Source organism: Pongo abelii, chromosome 9 (genome assembly GCF_028885655.2).
Source record: "Pongo abelii isolate AG06213 chromosome 9, NHGRI_mPonAbe1-v2.0_pri, whole genome shotgun sequence".
Taxonomy (NCBI): domain Eukaryota; kingdom Metazoa; phylum Chordata; class Mammalia; order Primates; family Hominidae; genus Pongo; species Pongo abelii.
The window spans coordinates 58091027-58112536 of record NC_071994.2 but is presented as its reverse complement, the minus strand read 5'-3'; the positions used below and the strand labels follow the sequence as shown (position 1 = coordinate 58112536).

The 21510-nt window shown below is 36.0% G+C and overlaps 1 protein-coding gene across 6 annotated transcripts in view; it reads left to right on the top strand.

The window, feature by feature from the left end:
• ZDHHC13 (zinc finger DHHC-type palmitoyltransferase 13) overlaps positions 1–21510 on the top strand; it is a 53252-nt gene that overhangs the window by 5559 nt on the left and 26183 nt on the right. For 4 of the 6 annotated variants that reach the window (XR_008510933.2, XM_054523840.2, NM_001133653.1 and 1 more), the window contains 4 exon segments: positions 13628–13773; positions 16865–16987; positions 18567–18644; positions 20144–20288. Coding sequence is in view for 5 of the 6 variants with exons in the window: in XM_054523840.2 (XP_054379815.1) it covers positions 13628–13773; positions 16865–16987; positions 18567–18644; positions 20144–20288 (492 nt within the window). In the remaining variant the exon portion in view is untranslated. 6 annotated transcript variants of the gene reach the window in all.

The window sequence follows — 21510 nt, the reverse complement described above, 5'->3', positions numbered from 1 at the left end:
AAAGCTTTCCTGCCAGCAGAGGTGTGCTAAAAAGAAAAAATAAATTTGGTAAAGCTTTAAAAACTCAAATTTGTAAATTTTATTTTTGCTTTTTAAGTAAAAAGATAAAAAGTTATTATAATAGAAGCTGTAACATTTTCTCACATTACCTAGTGGGTTACTGCATATTGGCTTTGAGTGTACTTTCCTCACTTTGTAGATGATTGACTTCAAACACAAGCTTGGAATAGAGTCATTTTTAGGTTTTACTTTGATCTGCATTCGGGTAAACAATGATGACATGAACAGAAGATATTTTCTGTTTTCTAGTTTCTTAAAATTGCCATTTAATCATATATAATCACATATTGCCTGCTATTATTATTTCACTCTGTCTCTGACATATCTCCCTTATTAGACTTAAATTCCTGGAGGATAGACACCCATGTCTTATATGCCCTTAGCATAACTGTACATCATAAATACACAGTGATTAATTGCTGACTAAACAAATGTTCTTAATTGTGGATATTCTTCACGTTAAAACATGTAAACCTCCTCAACTTTATACATGAAAAATAAAGCTGATGTCCTTAATGCCTTAACATAGTATAAGAAGCAACAAATTTGTATCTAGAATGAGTCAGTTTTCTGTGATGAAAAATCTGTGTATAAACAAAGGGTCAGGGTTGGGTGTGGTGGCTCATGCCTGTAACCCTAGTGCTTTGGGAGGCCAAGACGGAAGGATAACTTGAGGTCAGGAGTTTAAGACCAGTCTGGGCAATATAACAAGACCCGTCTACAGAAGAATAAAAAAATCAGCAGGGTGTGGTAGTGCTTGCTTATAGTCCTACCTACTAGGGTGGGTCAGGTGGTAGGATCACTTGAGCCCAGCAGATAGGGCTGTAGTGAGCTTTGATGGTGCCACTGCACTCCAGCCTGGGTGGCAGAGTAATACCCCATCTCAAAAACAAAACAAAAAAAGTTAATCTTTCTAACCTACAAAGAGAAACAGATATGTACAATTCATTAGAAAAACAAGTAGACTATGAAAAGGCAATCCACAAAAGAGAAAATATGGAGAGCCAGTATACCTAACAACGACAACAACAAACAAAACACTCAGACTCAATAGCAACTAGGGGAGTACAGATGAAAAATAGGATGACATTTTTAGCCATCAAATTGTCAAGGTTGTAAAAAGATTGATAATATTCAGTTCTGGGAAGGTTTGTAGGGAGAAAGAACACGTATATACTTTGCTATTGGGACTGTGAATTGGAAAGAGTATTTGGTCAGAATCTATTTATGTTTAAAATGCACACTTTTTGACTCGACAGTCCTACTTTGAGGAATCAATCCTATAGAATTAGAATGGCCAGGGTGTTGATTGTGTATAGATGTGAAAGGCTGAAATCAACCTGTGTCTCTAACCAAAGGGGAATGGTTGAATGAATTATGCTAGATCTATATACAATGGAACAATAGTGAAACATTACTGAACCGCAGGACTGTACATGATATATTGTTACATGAGAAAAGCAAGTTGAAGAATAATGTATATAATGTGATCCTATTCTTTGTTCAATAAGTATAAGAAGAAAATGATTAAAAATGTGGATGGATGGATGTATATAGCACAATATTATATATGTTAAAATATATATGCATAATGAGGGAAGATGCACACAATTGTTAATAATGGTTATCTCTGGTGGTACAGTATTGAAGAGGCAAGAGTCCAGATTGTTAACCCTGTATTCACTTCTGTATTGCTAGATCTTTAAAATTAATATGTTATTTTATGGTTTTAAAATTCTAGTAAAAATTTTTTATATAAAAATACACTGATTTTTTTTAATCAATCTTAGCTGTACTTTTTGTTATACCTGTTACTTATTGAGATTCTAGAAATTTTTAATATAGTTCAACTCTTTTCCTCAACCCTTTGCCTTCTTCCGATTGCATATAATTACTGTGATATCAGGAAAAGCATCCTAAAGTAATGTTTTTATTTACATTTTAATCCAACTACCTACATGTTTATTTTTAGCTGCGTGTGATTCTGTGTGTGTGTGTGGGTGGGGGGGGGGTACTGATTATTTACCAGATAAATCAGAATTTACCTATTCAGAAAAGCAGGTGGACTGAAGAAAAAAAAGACCGGAATTCAAAAACCGCCAAATCAGTAGCTGATTTACCTTTTTTTCTCTCTGATTTGCCCCCACCCTTGACTTGAGCCCTGGAAATAAGCATCAGTGCAGACGAGTGCTCTATGAGAAGCTATCTAGTTAAAGCTCAAGGAGTCGCAAAGGGATTTCCTGGCAGCACAGTCACCAGAAACACTGAGGGAGAACTCTCTGAACAGAGGAATTGTGACCCCAAGACAGTAGTTTTTAGACGTGACACTAAAAGCACAATCCATAAAAGAACAAATTGATAAATTGAACTTTTTTAAAATTTAAAACTTCTGCTCTATGAAACAGACTTTTAAGAGATGGGAAGGTAAGGTACAGACCAGGAGAAAATATCTGCAAATCACATATCTGACAAAAGACTTGTATCTAGAATATATAACATAAGGAACTCTCAAAACTTAACAGTAAGAAAACAAACAGCTCAATTAAAAAATGGACAAAAGACTTGAACAGACACTTCACCAGAGAAGATATACAGATGGCAAATAAGCACGTGAAAAGATGCTCAACTTCATTAGCCGTTAAGGATATGCAAATTAAGACCATGATGAGATGCCCCTATACATCTATTAGACTGACAATCCCAAGTGCTGGTGAGAATGCAGAACAATTGTAACTCTCATAGTTGTTAGTGGCAATGCAAGGTGATATAGCCAGTCTGGAAAATAGTTTAGCAGTTTCTCATAAATTTAAATATATCTAACATATGGCCAAGCAGTCTTATTCTTAGAGAAATGAAAGCATGTTCACACAAAAGTTTGTCCACGAATATTTTTAGCAGCTCTATTTATAATTGCCAAAAGCTGGAAAACAACCCACGCAGACTGTTTGGATAGATTATCTGTGATGCACCCATATAGTGGGATACTACACAGCAATAAAAAAGAAGGAATTATTGATAACATACAACAACTTGGATAAATCTCAGCACCATTGTGCTGAGTGGAGGAAGCTCCTCCTAAAAGATTGTGTACTGTATGATTCCATTATATGACATTCTGGGAAAGACAGAATTAATGACAACAGATCAGTGGTTGCCAAGAGTTGGTTGGGGTTACAGGAGGATATGACTGCAAAGGATGATGGTGGTGGTTACGTGACTCCATACATACATGTGTTAAAATTCATACAGCTGTATACCAAAGTTAATTTTACTGTAAATTAACTTTTTAAAAACAGTGCCCCTTCAAAATAACCCCTTGAGGGGTTATGGACTCGTTTAAGTAAAACTGAAAATTTTAAAGCTTTCTTTTAAAAACTTTTGTTTTAGGTTTGGGGGTACATGTGCAGGTTTGTTATATACACAAACTTATGTCATGGGGGTTTGTTGTATAGATTATTTCGTTACCCAAGTATTAAGCCCAGTACCCAGTAGTGATTTTTTCTGCTCCTCTCTCTCCTCCCACCCTCCACCCTCAAGTATACCCCAGTGTCTGTTGTTCCCTTCTCCTTTTTTTCTTTTTTTTGCAATGGAGTCTTGCTCTGTCACCCAAGCTGGAGTGTGGTGGTGTGATCTCGGCTCACTGCAACCTCTGCCTCCCAGGTTCAAGTGATTCTCCTGCCTCAGCCTCCCAAGTAACTGGAACTACAGGCACAAACCACCACCCTGGCTAATTTTTTTTTTTTTTTTTTTTTTTTTTTTTAGTAGAGATGGAGTTTCACCATGTTGACCAGGCTGTTCTTGAACTCCTTACCTCAAGTGATCCACTCACCTTGGCCTCCCAAAGTGCTGAGATTACAGGCATGAGCCACCATGCCCAGCCTGCTGTTCCTTTCTTTGTGTTCATGAGTTCTCATCATTTAGCTCCCACTTATAAGTGAGAACATGCAGTATTTGGTTTTCTGTTCCTGCGTAATGATAATAGCCTCCAGCTCCATTCGTATTCCTGCAAAAGACATGATCTCATTCTTTTTTATGGCTGCATAGTATTCCATGGTTTATATGTACTACATTTTCTTTACCCAGTTTGTCATTGATGGGCATTTACATTGATTCCATGTCTTTTCTATTGTGAATAGTGCTACAGTCAACATTCACATACGTGTGTCTTTATGGTAGAATGATTTATAGTCCTCTGGGTATATACCCAGTAATGGGATTGATTGCTGGGTTGAATGGTAGCTCTGCTTTTAGCTCATTGAGGAATCGCCATACTGCTTTCCACAATGAACTAATTTACACTCCCATCAACAGTGTATAAGCATTCCTTCGTCTCTGTAACCTTGCCAGCATCTCTTATTTTTTGACTTTTTAATAATAGCATTCTGACTAGTGTGAAACGGTATCTCATTGTGGTTTTGATTAGCATTTCTCTAATGATCAGTGATGCTGAGCTTTTTTTCATATGCTTGCTGGCTGCATTTATGTCTTCTATTGAAAAGTGTCTGTTCATGTTCTTTACCTACATTTTAATGGGGTTTGTTTTTGTCCTGTAAATTTAAGTTCCTCATAGATGCTGGATATTAGACCTTTGTCGGATGCATAATTTGCAAATATTGTCTCCCATTTTGTAGGATGTCTGTTTACTCTGTTGATAGTTTATTTTACTGCGCAGAAGCTCTTTAGTTTAATTAGATCCCACTTATCAATTTTTGCTTTTGTTGCCATTGCTTTTGGCATCTTTGTTATGAAATCTTTGCCCATTCCTATATCCAGGATGGTATGTCCTAGGTTTTTTTCTAGGGTTTTTATAGTTTTGGATTTTACATTTAAATCTTTGATCCATCTTGAGTTGATTTTTGTATATGGTGTAAGGAAAGGGTCCAGCTTCGATTTTTCTGCATATGGCTAGCCAGTAATCCCAGCAGCATTTGTTGAATAAGGAATCTTTTCCCCATTGCTTGTTTTTATCAGCTTTGTTGAAGATCTGATGGTCATAGGTGTGCAGCCTTGTTTCTGGGCTTCCTATTCTATTCCATTCATCTATGTGTCTGTTTTTGTACTGGCATCATGCTGTTTTGGTTACTGTAGTGCTATAGTATCGTTTGAAGTCAGGTAGTGTAATTCCTCCAGCTTTGTTCTTTTTGCTTAGGATTGCCTTGGCTATTCAGGCTCTTTTTTGGTTCCATATGAATTTTAAAATAGTTTTTTCCTAGTTCTGTGAAGAATGTCTTTGGTAATTTGATAGGGATAACATTAAATCTGTAAATTGCTTTGGGCAGTATGGCCATTTTCATGATATTGATTCTTCCTATCCGGGAGCATGGGATGTCTTTTCATTTGTTTGTGTCTTCTCTGACTTTTTTGAGCAGTGTTTTGTAATTCTCATTGTAGAGGTCTTTCACCTCCCTGATTAGCTGTATTCCTAGGTGTTTTATTCTTTTTGTGGCAGTTGTGAATGGGGTTGCCTTCCTGATTTGGCTCTCGGCTTGATAGTTGTTGTATAGGAATGCTAGCGATTTTTGTATGTTGATTTTGTATCCTGAAACTTTGCTGAAGTTGTTTATCTGCTGAAGGAGCTCTTGGGCCAATACTATAGGGTTTTCTAGATATAGAATCATGTTATCTGCAAACAGCGATAGTTTGACTTCCTCTCTTCCTATTTGGATGCCCTTTGTTTCTTTCTCTTGCCTGATTGTTCTGGACAGGACTGCCAATACTGTGTTGAATAGAAGTGCTGAGAGCAGGCATCCTTGTCTTGTAAAAACTTTCTTTAAAATTAAAAATTTCTAAAAAATATTTAAAAACTGCCTTTTAAAAATGAAATTTAAGAAACTTTCATTCTTAAGACTTTTTGGAACTCTTGGAGAATTGACTTTGGCACATTATTTCAAATGTCTTCAATTTTTTATTCTCAATTGTGTATTCATCCTTAGAGAATGATTTTCTTTTTAAACTGAAAAGTTCACAGAAATAGGTTTGGTGATAAGGTAGGTGAAAGCTAGGTAACTTTATTGATGGTAAAAAGCAAGATGAGATTAAAAAATAATAAGTCAGTTTTCATTTATAGCAATTTTCTAGGTACAGTTATACATCCCATAATGTTTCGATCAACGCCAGACCACACATACGATGTTGATCAGAGCAATAGTTTATATCATCTAGCCTGAGTGTGTAATATGCTATACTGCCTAGGTCTGTGTAAATATACATTGTGATGTTTGCACAAGAATGAAATAGCCTAATGATATGTTTCTCAGAATATATCCTCATTGTTAATGAAAGCATGGCTATATTTGAAGTAACCCTCCCACTGAACACACCAAAAAATGCAGGGTACAGTATAAAAGCATTTAAAGTATTTTACCTTTTTGATGCTAGTGTAAACATTTTTTTTTAAAGATTCCTTAGGATTTTCTATGCATATGGTCATGTTTTTGCAAGTAAAAATGGATTTACTTCTTTTCTAATCTGTATGCATTTTTATTCTTTTTCCTACTTTATTATGCTGTCTGGTACTTTAGTACAGTGTTAATTAGAAGTGGTGATAATGAGCATATTTGCTTTGTTTCCAGTCTTGGAGTAAAAATGGTCTTGTACCATTCAGTGTGATGGTAGCTGTAGATTTCTTGTAAATGTTCTTTATTAGATTGAGGAGGTTCCCTTCTTTTCCCTTGTGTTGAAAGATTTTACAAATTTTGTCATGTGCTTTACATAAAGAATTTTCATATAAAGAATTTTGTTAAATGCTTTATTCTACTATGATGAATATATATTTTTTACTGTTATATATTTGAATATATATTTTATTCTGTTAATATGAATATTCACCTTATTTATTAACATGGTGGGTTACATTGATTTATTTTGAAATGTTTAAGCTGGGTTTGATGTATAGTCTTTTTTATATATTACTGGATTCACCTTACTAATATTTTGTTTAGGATTTTTGTATCTGTGTTCATGAGGGATACTGGGCCTATAGTTTTCTTTACTTGTAATGTCTTTGTTGGTTTTGGTATGTAGTGATTCTGCCTCATAAAATGAGCTGGGGGCTGGGTGCAGTGGCTCACGCCTGTAATCCCAGCACTTTGGGAGGCCGAGGCGGGCGGAACACAAGGTCAGGAGATTGAGACCATCCTGGCTAACATGGTGAAACCCCGTCTCTACTAAAAATACAAAAAGCCGCATGTGGTGGCACACACCTGTAGTCCCAGCTGCTTGGGAGGCTGAGGCCGGAGAATGGCGGGAACCCAGGAGGCAGAGCTTGCAGTGAGCCAAGATCGCGCCACTGCACTCCAGCCTGGGCAACAGAGCGAGACTCCGTCTTAAAAGAAAAGAGCTGGGAAGCATTCTCTCTTTTGTTTTCTGAAGGAATTAGTATTATTTCTTCCTTAGATATTTGATAGCGTTAACTAATTAAGTTATATGGGTCTGGAATTTTTTATGAGAAAGATTTTCATTATGAATCAAATTTGTTTAATAGATATTATGTTATTTATTACTTTTAAGATCCATTTTGATAATGTGTGTCTTTTAAGGTGTTTGTATATTTCACTTAAGTTGCTAATTTATTGACATAAAGTTGTTCAAAATATTCCCTTTTTATCCTTTCAAAATTTGTAGGCTCTTGTAGTGATGTCTCTTTTTTAAACCTGATATTTGTCATTGATACTTTTTCATTTTTCTTGATCAAACTGATCAAAGGTTTATCACTTTTATTGACTTACTCTTTCTAGAGAACCAGATTTTGGCTTCAGTGATTTTCTGTATTGTTTCTCTGTTTTATAGTTAACGAATTCCTTCTATTTTTATATTCTTCTTCTTGTATCCACTTCCAGTTTAATTTTCTTTCTCTAGATTATTAACGTGAAAGCTTAGATAACTTACTGTAGGCCCCCTTTTTTTTGGTAATATAAGCATTTAAAGCTACAAATTCCCTGTAAACACTGCTTAGGCTGCATACTAAGCTCTTTAAAACTGTTGTGCTGTTGCTTTCTGGCTTGCCTTATGTCTGATGAGAAGTCTGAGTGTATTCTTATCTTTGCTTCTTTGAACATATGTGTCTGATTTTTCCAGACTGGTTTTTTTTTTTTTTTTTTTTGAAAGGGAATTTCGCTCTGTCGTCGCCCAGGCTGGAGAACAGTGGCGCGATATCGGCTCACTGCAACCTCCGCCTCCTGGGCTCAAGTGATTCTTCTGCCTCAGCCTCCCGAGTAGCTGGGACCACAGTTGCGTGCCACCATGCCCGGCTAATTTTTGTTTGTTTGTTTGTTTAGATGGAGTCTCGCTTTCTCGCCCAGGCTGTAGTGCAGTGGCGCGATCTTGGCTCACTGCAAGCTCCACCTCCCGGCTTCACGCCATTCTCCTGCCTCAGCCTCCCGAATAGCTGGGACTGCAGGCGCCCGCCACCATGCCCGGCTAATTTTTTGTATTTTTAGTAGAGACGGGGTTTCACCATATTGGTCAGGCTGGTCTTGAACTCCTGACCTCAGGTGATCCGCCTGCCTCGGCCTCCCTAAGTGCTGGGATTACAAGAGATTGATTTTTATCTGCAGATATTCTAACCTGGTCTTTTGTCATATCTTCAATTTCTTTGCTCATTTTGTTAATGTTTTCCTTTAAATACTTATACATACTTATATTAGCTGTTTTAATGTCTTTTTCAGCTGATTTTGTCATCTTTATAGTTTCAAGGTCTGGTTCTTTTCTTCTGGCTATGGATCACATTTTTCTTGCTTCTTGGCATGTTTAGTGAGTTTTGATTTGATAGTGGACTTTGTGAATGCGTGTTGATGAGTATCTGGTATTTGTTGCCTGTCTTTAAAAACTATTTAAAAACTATTGTTTGGCAGGCAGTAAAGTTAATGCTGCTCAATTTGAGTCCTTTGAAGTCTGATTTTAGGCTTCTCTAGAGTGGTTCTGGGGTAGTCTTTATTCCAGATATAGTTCGGCCCTACTTCTAGGGTGTGGCCCTCTGATATCTCCACTGAATAACCCAAGGGATCATCGAAGAGTCTCCGCTTTGGCTGATCAGAGTTTGAACATCTTCCTGCTATGTATAAACTCCAGTAATTGTTCAGTTTACAAATCTCCATTTTTTGCCTATCCTTGTCAAGTTTCCCTCTATGCATTACTTGTCCTAGTACTCTGCAAAGACTCAATGGGCCTCCTGTACAGATTTTTTGGAGCCCCCTTTTTTCTGGTTGGCTCACTTCTCTCTTGAAATGTGCCCACAACTGCCAGCTATCTCAGCCTCTCTGATCTCAAATTTCTGTCTCCTCAATTTAGCAAGGCTGCTGGGCTCTAAAACAAAGTGTTTTCCTCTCAGTGTCCATGATTGCAAAATTGCTGGGATGATGGTGGGGCTCACCTTGTGTATTTGTTTTGTTTTGTTTTTTCCTCATATCTTGGCAATCACAGTCTTACTGTTCTCATTGTCCAAAGTCTGAATACAGGTTACTTCATATATTTGTTCACTTTTCTAGGTTTCTTTATTATAGCAAGAAAGAAAGAGGTTAAGTGCAATCCTAGTTATCCCGTCATGCACAGAAGTAGAAGGCTCTACTTCATTTTTAACTAACATGTAGCCAACAAAGAGTAACCAGAATTTATAAGGGCTACCATTCAAGAAGAAAAAGAGAGAAACTCAGTAAAAACACAAAAATGGACAAATTGCTTAAACATGTACTTTATAAAAGAAGAACTCAAAATGGCCAGTAAACATGAAGAAATATACAACTTGATATTATAGGGAAATACAAATTATTATCACTACGGGATATATTTACACATTCATCAGATTGGCAAAAGTTATGGAGTCTGATGATACCAAGTATTAGTAAGGATTAGAGCAACAGAAGCACTCATACCCTGCAGGGGAAAGTTTAACTGGTACAACCATTTTGAAGATGAGTTAAGCATATCTTCAAAGCCAACAGTTCTACTTCCAGATATATGCTTTTGAGAATTGTTTACATATATATATACACACACACACATATATACACACACACACACACACACACACACATATATATATACCTAGAGACATGTACAAGAATACGCATAGCAATATTTTTTTTATAATAGCCCCAAACTGGGAATAATCCAAATATCCAGCCATAGTAAAATAGATAAATTAATTGTAGTATGTTACTGTATTGGAATGTTATACAGCAATGAAAATGAACCTGTTGTAGCTTTCATAATAACATGGATGAAGCTTGTAAGTCTAATGTTAAGCAAAACAAATGATAGAGAATACATATGATAGATTCCATTTGTACAAAGATTAAAAAATGTAAAGCTGAACTGTACTTTTTAGGGTTGCATACATTAGAGATAAAACTATAAAGAAAAGCAAAAAGTGATTATAACTGAAGTCAGGAAACTGTTCTTTTAGTGTGGGGATGTGGTGGAGCATAGCATGTATCTGGGCAGTCTTCTAAGGTGCTGGCCCAGTTCTATATCTTGACTTAGGTAGTGGTTTCATGGAGGTTCATTTTATATTTATTCTTTACTCTTTACGAAAGAAGAAGTCCATATATATGTGTATATATATATATGTATATGTTTTATATACTTCACTCTGTATAATAAATCGTAATATTTTCAGATATCCAGAGTTTAAAAATATGAGTCTCTTTTATATGGCTCTGAGGACAGTTTCAGAAAGGAAATTCTGAAAACATTTCAAGGCAATGCTATTGGAATAACTAATAATCTCCTGAGGAGACTATTTTGAAGATATAATTTCTGATACATTTATTTGAAAATCAGCTTTTTAAAAATTGTAGCTAGGTAACTAAATTTGCTTATTAAGCACTAATTCAGGTCAGGTGTGGTGGCTTACACCTGTAATCCCAGCACTTTGGGAAGCAGAGACAAGAGGATCGCTTGAGGCCAGGAGTTCAAGACCAGTCTGGGCAACATAGTAAGACTCTGTCTCTACAAAACTAAAAACTAAAAAATTAGCTGGGTGTACCAAAGGATTATAAAACATTCTGCTATAAATATACATGCACACGTATGTTTATTGCAGCACCATTCACAATAGCAAAGACTTGGAACCAACTCAAATGCCCATCAATGATAGACTGGATAAAGAAAATGTGGCACATATTCACCATGGAATACTATGCAGCCATAAAAAAAGAATGAGTTCATTTCTTTTGTAGGGACATGGATGAAGCTGGAAACCATCATTCTCAGCAGAGTAACACAGGAACAGAAAACCAAACACTGCATGTTCTCACTCATAAGTGGGAGTTGAACAGTGAGAATGTATGGACACAGGGAGGGGAACATTACACACTGGGGCCTGTCAGGGGGTGGGGGGCAAGGGGAGGGATAGCATTAGGAGGAATATGTAATGTAGATGACAGGTTGATGGGTGCAGCAAACGACCATGGCACATGTATACCTATGTAACAAACCTGCACGTTCTGCACATATATCCCAGAACTTAAAGTATGATAAAAAAAATTAAAAAGGAAAAAAAATATTATCTGGGTATGGTGGCATGCACCTGTAGTCTCAGCTACTTAGGAGACTGAGGCAGGAGGATTGCTTGAGCCCTGGAATTCGAGGCTGCAGTGAGCCATGATCACACTGCTGCACTCCAGCGTGGGCAACAGAGGAAGACCCCCTCCCAATAAATAAATACATTTTTAAAAATTGTACTAATTCAGGGAGGTTTCTCTTTAAGGTATCATTTCTTTAGAGAATGCAATATAATATGTTTTATTAAAGTTGATTACTTTAACATGAATCTATTTCTACTTGGAAATCTGAATAGCCTATGAGATTAGAAGATTGGTTATTATGTAAATGAGTAGTCAAAGATATCACTGTGATTAGGGTCACACTGTAGAGTCTTTTTAAAATTTATTTAGAATGTATGTAAATAATATGTACATTTGGTATATTTGTGCTTTTAGGAAACAGAAACTTTGAGCATCCCACATCTTTAGCTGAAGGAGTCCTTCTCTCAAGTAAAACTAAGTCTTTGTTTGGGGGTATTAAAGTGATTTAGTGAGCATCATTTGTGCTAAAGATTTTAACTCCCTCTGCCTGCCTGCTTGTCCACCAAATATTTTAGCAAAGTTGTCAACAAGTGTCAAAATTGCTCATCTTAATTGATCATCTACCCATCTGCCCTAGAGGTGATAATGAACCCAAAAGGCTGTAGTAATGGAAAGGAGAAATAAAATGCATTCATAATCCACAGAATGGATAATTGATCTTAGATTTTTGTGGGTTTTTTTTTTTTTTTTTTTTAATATTAGCGAATCCTGTATTGGTTTTCTGCTAAGGTCTAAGCTCAGTGTTTGAGATTAGAAACACTCAAATTAGTTTGAATGACAAATATGAGATAATTGTTTAAAGAAAAATTTTTTAGCTTGCCATTTGCTGCTGCTTCTAATAGGTGATCTGAATGTAACATTTATTGATTCAGCTAATGGGACTATCTTGGCAGTCATTCTTTTTACCCTCCCAAATTCTGCAGTCACTTCTGTATTAGTTACCCATTACTGCATAACAAATCACCACGCTTTTAGTGGGTTAAAACAACACCTACTTATTAGCGCTATGCTGTAACCAACTGAGCTAGCAGGCCACCACGTAACACCTATTTATTATCTCATAGTTTCTGTTTGTCAGGAGTCTAGGCATGGCTTAGCTGGATCCTCTGCTAAGGGTCTCTCACAGTTGACATCAAGGCTGAGCTTGGGGTCCTCTTTCTAGTTCGTTTGGTTATTAGCAGAATTCAGTTTCTTGCTGTTGTATGATCGAAATCTCATTTTCTTACTGGTTGTCAGCAAGGACTGTTTTCACTCCTGAAGACTGCCCACAGTTCCTTGTTATGTGGCTGTCTCACAGGCCCTCGCATATCATGGCAGCTTACTTTTTCAAGGCCAGCAGTAGAATCTCTTGCTTCAGTTGGCTAAGACAGAGTCTGATATAACATGATCATGGGAGTGATTGTCTCATCACCTTTGCCATATTCCGTTGCCTAGAAACAAGTCACAAGTTCTGCCTGTGCTCAAGAGGAAGGAATTATATGAGAATTTGATTAATTGGGGGGTTTGGGGATATTCTTAGGGTATGTCCACCACAACTCCAAAAAGTAGAGGCCTGGCAAACTTCTTACCAAGTCAGTAGCAATGGTCCTCTGCCCACTACAAGTAACAAGGTCCATCTGTGCCTTTTTAGATGACCTTTGTTTTATGAACAAAATATGTAATTTGGATTTTTTGTAATAGTAAGCATCTTTTCTACTGAACAGAATTAAGATAAAGAAAATCTTCCTTAGGATACACTTTTTTTTTCTTTTTTTTTTGAGACAGAGTCTCACTCTGTCACCCAGGCTGGAATGCAATGGTGTGATCTCAGCTTACTACAACCTCTGCCTCCTGGGTTCAAGTCATTCTCAGGATACACTTCTAAAACTCCAAAAAATGTAATTTATTAATATAGATATTGTTGATAGTAGCAAATGCTTCATTATGTAATTGAGTGTGACATTAATTCTCTCATGCTTTGTCAAATGACTCTTACTCTTCAGTGCAGGAATCACAGCCATGGCCCCCACCCTCCAGGATTTGGTCGATATGGCATCTGTGCACATGAAAACAAAGAACTTGCCAATGCAAGAGAAGCTCTTCCTCTTATAGAGGACTCTAGTAACTGTGACATTGTCAAAGCTACTCAGTAAGTCTTCCAAATGCTATCCTTATGTTCTCTAGAATTAATAGTAATGTATGTGTAGTTTATGGAGCTTCATATGGTTTACCTCTCTTAGCTTTGTAATGGTAGTAAACCAGCACCAGTATATTTGTCATACCAACACCACAGTACTTAGTACAGTGTACCTGAGCTGTTTATGTACCAGGACGTCCGATTAGATTGTAGGTAGCTTCTTAGCAAAAGCATGTCTTCATCTTTGTAGCTCCAGTGCTTTTGCATAGTTCCTTCTTGTGTAAGGTACCCAATAAATGTTCCTTGAATGAATGGGTGATTTTAAATGACACTAAGCCAAACTCTTTATTTGAAACACAAATCTAAGTCTTTTAAAATATACTACAACCTGAATAGGTAGATGGAATGAAAAATATGGACTTACACATTTATAGATATTTTTAAAAATCATTTATTTCTTGAGTACTTTCCATGTGCTTTTTGTGCTGGATTAACTAGAAGAAATATGGTAAGGTAAGGTGGAAATATGTTCTCTGACCACTTGAAACACATAGTGTGTTGTTTTGCTTGCACTGGATATGGAAGTACATTTTGAAAGTTTCCCCTTAAGATCTCCATACGTGGATATTTGCATTAAGTCAATTATTTCCAACATTTTCATCTTCATGGATCTTGTTGATTATTAACATCTATCACACCTCTTGACATTCAGCAAATTTTGAAGTATTTTGTTCATCGGACTACTTCAAGTAGTAATCCATTTTTGTAGTAATCAAACATAAATCTGCCCAGCAGATTGCCCATCAAATAAAAATCATGCCAATCTAATCAGCTTGAGGGGAACTAATGTTACCATACTAACTTGATATAATTTCTATCAGAAGCAAAGATGTTTGGAGATTAATTAGCCTATTTGGCCTTGATATGGATTAATGTATTGTCTATGTTAATTAAAAAATATATTGACAATTATTTGAGTATTCTAATTACCAATTTATATTAACTCTAGAGGACTTGGGAACCACTCTTTTAGGTGAATATTATTTGATATTGTTTATATTTTATTTGTACAAAGATAAGCGTATTCTTAAGGTAAATATTTGCTTTAATTAGGATGGAAACATTTAAATCTTTCCCTGTTGCCCATAAAACTCTTACGATAAATGTCAGAAATTAGGCTCTTTTTAGAGGGAATCTCAGTAAAAACTCGCATTTTATGTCTTTCCTAAAATTTTCTTCAGGTCCTGGACCTTCTCAAGTGGTTGTGGGGAGACCTGTAGGTAGTATCTGGGAAGGGCATAGAGAGCTATGGAGTGTGTGTGTGTGTGTGTGTGTGTGTGTGTGTGTGTGTGTGTGTGTGTGTGTTTTCTAAACTAGCAAAACCTTAATGTATATTCTTATTATGTTTCTAAAATAAAGGGAGTATTTATTTTCCAGTAAGATGTTAAAGTTGACATTTAAAAGATGGAGAGTGTAAATGTATGTGTGTCATTTTCAAAAATTTACTCTTTTAAAGATGCCAAAAAGACACACACACACACACACACAGACACACACACGCGTGCGTATTTTGGTAAGGCAGAAATTATTCTAATTTACAGTGTGAGAAACAGACAATTCTGCCATTTGGTTTGGTTTTTGATCCTTGTGGGCTTATTGAAACTTTCAGGTACTTTTAAATAGAAATAAGTTTTAAAGAAAGTGCTAAAGGGTTGGTTGGGACTTCATAGAAATATTGCTAATAGGCCGGGTGTGGTGGCTCATGCCTGTAATCCCAGCACTTTGGGAGGCCGAGGTGGGCAGATTACCTGAGGTCAGGAGTTTGAGACCAGCCTGGCTAACGTGGTGAAACCTACTAAAAATACAAAAATTAGCCTGATGTCCTGGCACACGCCTGTAATCCCAGGGAGGCTGAGGCAGGAGAATCGCTTCAACCTGGGAGACAGAGGTTGAAGTGAGCTGAGATTGTGCCACTGCACTCAAGCCTGGGAGACAAAGCAAGACTCCATCTCAAAAAAAAAAAAAAAAAAAAAGAAATATTGCTAATAAATGACTTACCTCTTTATTCTCTATGAAATACCTCTTTTTAATGCTATAATAATTTTTCTATGAATACCTCTTTTTAATGCTATACTATGTAACTGATTAACTAGTAGTTAAATCTGTCTCAAGCCCATCATTCCTTTTCTATTCCTATTGCTTCTCTCTTACTTTAGGCTCTCATTGTCTCTCACCTGTATTTATTGCAATAATCTCTAAACTGGTATTTCACTCTCTGTCCTCACCCTGCTCTAAGCAGCTTCCATACTGCCTCCAATGCGATCTTTCTTAAAACTCAGTCTGAGTGCTTTCCTCTTTAAAACCCTTTATTGGTTTCCCATTGAACTGTAGATAAAGTCTAAACTTCATAGCATAGCACAGAAGGCCCATGTGATCTTTGCCTACTGCTTCTGACCTCATGTCTCACCATTCCCTCTCATGCTTTATGCTTTAGCAATGTTAAATTGCTTTTATTTCTCTGAACATCCATGTAGTTTCACATTTCTGATTTTTGTACATGCTGCTTCCTCTGCCTGAAATGCCTTTTGTCAGCCTATAAAATATAGCTTAGTTTCATCTCCTTCAGGAAGGGCTAATCATTCGTTCGTCTGCTATACCTGTATTCTTTCCATATTTCATTGTTGAATTTATCCCATTCCAAGTTTGCTTTTAGTCTTTATCCCTTATTGTGAGATTATTGCATGGGCTTGGTTTGATTCAGGGGAAAGATTATTGTCAGGAATTGGCACCAGGTGTTTCTGGCACATAGTGGAAATCAGATGAAACTTATTGAAGGAAGGCAATGTAAGTTTAAAGTTTACTTAAGAAAATCAAGTTCAACTCCAAAGAGATTAATCTGATCAGTACGTAAACCAGGTTTCCTTTTGCTGTTTGGCTCTATACTGTGTCCTCTCTGTGCATGTCTTTGTTAATTATTATAATTATTATTTCTGTATTGACTGAAAGGCAGTTTGGATAGAGAAAAGATATAGTAAAATGAAGAAATTTTGATATTTGAAATGATTTTAATTGTATCAATTATGCTTTTTTTTTCTTATTTGAGATACGGGATTTTTGAGCGATGTAAAGAGTTGGTAGAAGCAGGATATGATGTCAGGCAACCAGATAAAGAAAATGTGTCGCTTCTTCATTGGGCTGCTATTAACAACAGACTGGATCTTGTAAAGTAAGATGGGATATATGTGTGTTAATTGTGTATTTATAATTTTAGACCTCTCCTTCATTTATCTTTTTCTTTAAGTATGAGTATTGAACCATGTGTAATCCTTGTGTAAAAGAACACCTGAAACTTTTTCTGCCACACACGTTGGTTATTATAAAGTTGAAAAGGACCTTAGAGACCATGCCTGGTTGATCCAAAAAGGAAAATTAGAGATAAAGCCAAGGGGGCCAATCATAAAGTTTAGGAAGTAAAAGTGAACATTTTTTAAAAAAGGAAGAGTATAATAAACTTTTTCAGAATGGAATGGGAAGTCTCATCTATTGTGGGGTAGGGGGAGGGGGGAGGGATAGCATTAGGAGATATATGTAATGCTAAATGACGAGTTAATGGGTGCAGCACCGCAGCATGGCACATGTATACATATGTAACTAACCTGCACATTGTGCACATGTACCCTAAAACTTAAAGTGTAATAACAATAAAATAAAATTAAAAAAAGATATTCAGATTATACTAAAAATGTATGTAAAGCGTGATAACATTTTCATTAATGTATTTATTAAAAGATGGGAAACATAAAACAACATATTAAATGTGATTATATTTGGCTGGTAAAAAAAAAAAAAGAAATATTTTACATTTTAATACCACGAAGAATAGATAGGTAGGAAATTTAACCTTTTAAAAAAACTAAATATGGAATATACTTTTAAGTGGGCAAGTATTGGATTGTATAAAATATTTCCCCTTCATAAAGCACTGCTACCTACCCATTGTTTTTTTTAAACAGCTTAACATGTAAAATGTGCATGTGTATGTGAATGTGTGTATATTTTGTGTTATAGGATTAGATATTTAAAATCCTCAAAGTTTAAGAAATTTATTAAGGTTTAAAATGTTCTAACACACATGAATACTCACAGGCAAACTCCTCTTCTGTGGAAATAAACTGGCATGGTATTTACATAATGTATGAAGCTCAACTTTGAAGTAATGAGACTAATTCCTATAAACCATAGAAGAAAATCAGTCTCATTATCTTATATGTCCACCTTATACAGTGCCTCTCATCTCTGTCCCCTAAATACAGGGCAAAACACTCAAAATGTCTAACTTTTCCAAAAGGATTTTAAATTAATTCTTTACTACTTACTTTTAAAATTCATCCCCACATAGTAATTCTACTTTTAAACTGTTGAAGGTGACATAATTTTACCTTTCTTCTTCTGGTCAAGTAAGAATATCTGTCTGATCCTAAACCTTTTGAATATAAACAATTTCAAGAGTGCTGCAGTAGTTAGACTATGCAGAGAGTAGTTATGATGTATTTGATATGTAAGTTATAATGGAATGCTAATTACAGCAGGACTAATTACTTACATCCTAAGAATGTTTCATCAGGGATTTGTCTGATTCTGCCATGTGAGTCTTTTATATTTCTATAGATCTGGGTGTTTTAGGGAGTATTGCTACCATAATTTGTTCTCCAACATATTTATTACTATGAAAAAATTAGTATTTTCTTTCTCAATATGAAGCTTAAGTTTCAAATCTTATTTTCATATGTGTCTGCTTTTAACAGGTTTTATATTTCAAAAGGTGCTGTTGTAGATCAGTTGGGTGGAGATTTAAATTCAACTCCTCTTCACTGGGCCATCCGGTAAGGTTTCTTTGAACGCTGAAATTAAATAGCCACATGTAGCTAGTGGTCACCATATCGAAAATCAGTTATAGACGATTTGAAAGGCTGTCTTTTCTTTTCTTTCCCCCCTTTATTTAAAAATAAATTTCAGCTTTAAAGAGTTTGCAGAAAGGATGTTTTCAATATTTAATTTAGGGCTTCATTATGATTATCCAACTCAAATATGTGTTTTATAGTTTCTTTTTTGTAATTAGAATAAATAATTTTCATACTTGGTAACATAAATAAAAGTAGTAGTTCAGTGAACTGCAAACTCAGTCAGTTCAGGCTTCTGACAGATGTCTATTTAGAAATTTACGATTTTATTTCAGAGGTGAGTTTCCTCTTAAATGTGAAGTATATCTCTATATCTTAGGGCCAAATGAGTCAACTCTTTTAAAAGTTGTTGCAGGATTAACAAGAAATTTTGAGTAGATCAACTTAGAACATTTATATTGTGTGGTCACTCTCCTCTTTTCTCTGTTGTATATTGGCCATCTGAAACTGAAGTTAATAAGTCTTGAATACTTACCAGTTTCTTTTGTTAATTTAAACTCCACTCTCGGTGGTTGGTGGGGTTGACAGGAATCTGAAACTGAAGTGAATAATTGTTCATGTAAGTCAAGGAGTTGAATCTTTTCTCCATAGCCAAGAGTTTTGAAGCTCTAGGGTTAATTCACGCCCTTTAAGCTGCTGAGGTACAGTACTTTACATGAAAAATGAACCAGAGTCAAGCATAAGAAAAGCATATGAATATATAGCTCTTAATATTATCACAGTAAACCCATAGTTTATGACTATTATATTTCTGTATATCTGGCTTATGATTTTTTGATTTTAAAATGACAGTGACGTCTAAGTGGTCTTAGAATCTTCATTGTTACCATGTCATAAAAAATTATTATTCACATATGGTAGTGTAAGGTTTAAGGTAGATTGGGAAGTTATCAAGTTTATCACTTGCACTCAAGAATGATTATCCAGGCCGGGCGCGGTGGCTCATGCCTGTAATCCCAGCACTTTGGGAGGCCGAGGCAAGCGGATCATGAGGTCAGGAGATCGAGACCATTCTGGCTAACACAATGAAACCCCATCTCTACTAAAAATACAAAACATTAGGTGGGCATGGTGGCATGCGCCTGTAGTCCCCGCCGAGGCAGGAGAATCGCTTGAACCTGGGAGGCAGATGTTGCAGTGAGCCGAGATCGCGCCACTGCACTCCAGCCTGGGTCACAGAGCGAGACTCTGTCTCAAAAAAAAAAAAACAAAAAAAACGAGAATGGTTGTCCATATAGGTCTAAGTTTGCAGCATCTAAGTTAAAAACATTTGGACAATCACCATTGTTTCAAAAATCTTACTGTTAGGAAATATTTTTTATATGTAACCAAAATCCCTCATGCCTTGGGAATATCAGTCTCTCCCTGACTTTTTGCTTTTTCTGCATGCTACAGAATGGCTTTTTGTCTTCTATTTGCAGACAAGGACATTTACCTATGGTCATATTATTACTCCAGCATGGTGCAGACCCCACTCTCATTGATGGAGAGGGATTCAGCAGCATCCACTTGGCAGTATTGTTTCAACACATGCCTATTATAGCATATCTCATCTCAAAGGGACAGGTATGTTCTGAAATGTGTCTTATACTCCAGTTTTTATCATCTGAAGAGGTTGGGGAAATTATTAGTAGTAGTCTCTTCTCATTTTTGAAGTGGAGGTTAATGGATATCCAGATATTCAGATATTAGCCTCAGTACGTTTAGCTATTGAATACTGCTTTTCAGCTTCATTGGAGGGAAAAGGACAGGTCATTTAGCTCAGTAACGTATAATAGATGTTTCTGAAACTTGTAAGCTGGTAATAGTTTTTCATATGAACCCAGTAATTTGCAGAGTTTCTTAAAAACATGACTTCAAAGCCTGTATTTTTCTTCTAGTTGAATATAAAAATGGTAGTCAAATCACTAAATTAACCCATCATTTGCTTTCATTATTTGAGCCCAAATGGGAGGCCGATTTGAATGTATGTTTCTTATTGTTCTCTAAAGTAATTCCATGAAAATTGACTTGTCTTGAGAGGCACAGGTTAAATTATAGGTTATTGTAAGTTTCACTGTCAATTATACTTGCCTGGAATATGTTTTCTGGTAGCAAAGTAGTTTATGTATTAGCAGACTTGCCTGTAAAAGGCATGAAAATGTGTTTGCACAAATGCTGTTGGAATGATTGTGCTCCCTTTAAATAAGCACTTTCTCTCAGACTTAGCTGATTGAAGCAGAATTATAACCTCCTAGGTTTCATTGTTGGACAAGTATAAATATATGAGGAAGAGTCCTGTCTGCTTCTCTTTGGGTGCCTTCCCAAGTCCTGTTCCTCCAAGGCCCATAAGAATTTTCAGAAGCTGAAACTGTTTTTCTTTGGCTTAGCTGAAACCATTGCTGTATACCTTAAACCTAGACCTGTCTTATTAAAAGGATTATATCCTCATGGAAATATGATTTCCTTTTTTTTTCTGTGTTCCAGAAAATAGAAAGGAAATTTTCATATTTTACTATTTAAAACTTAATATGATAAGTCCAGAAAGACAAGTTGCCTGAGAAGATAGGGAGTTCACTATTTACTGGAAGTGTTTGAGTAGATACTGAATGACTTTGTATAAGAAATGATAATGCGAATTAATGTGTCAACTAAGGTCTCAACTAGGTGACTTTTAAGGTCTCTACCATCTCTTGTACTTGATGGTAGCTATCAACATTTTACTCTTTCCCTTAGCTGTGTTCACATCATATAACACTTTACATTATATATTCAGATTTTCTTTTTAAAAATATTTTGTGGAAATCCA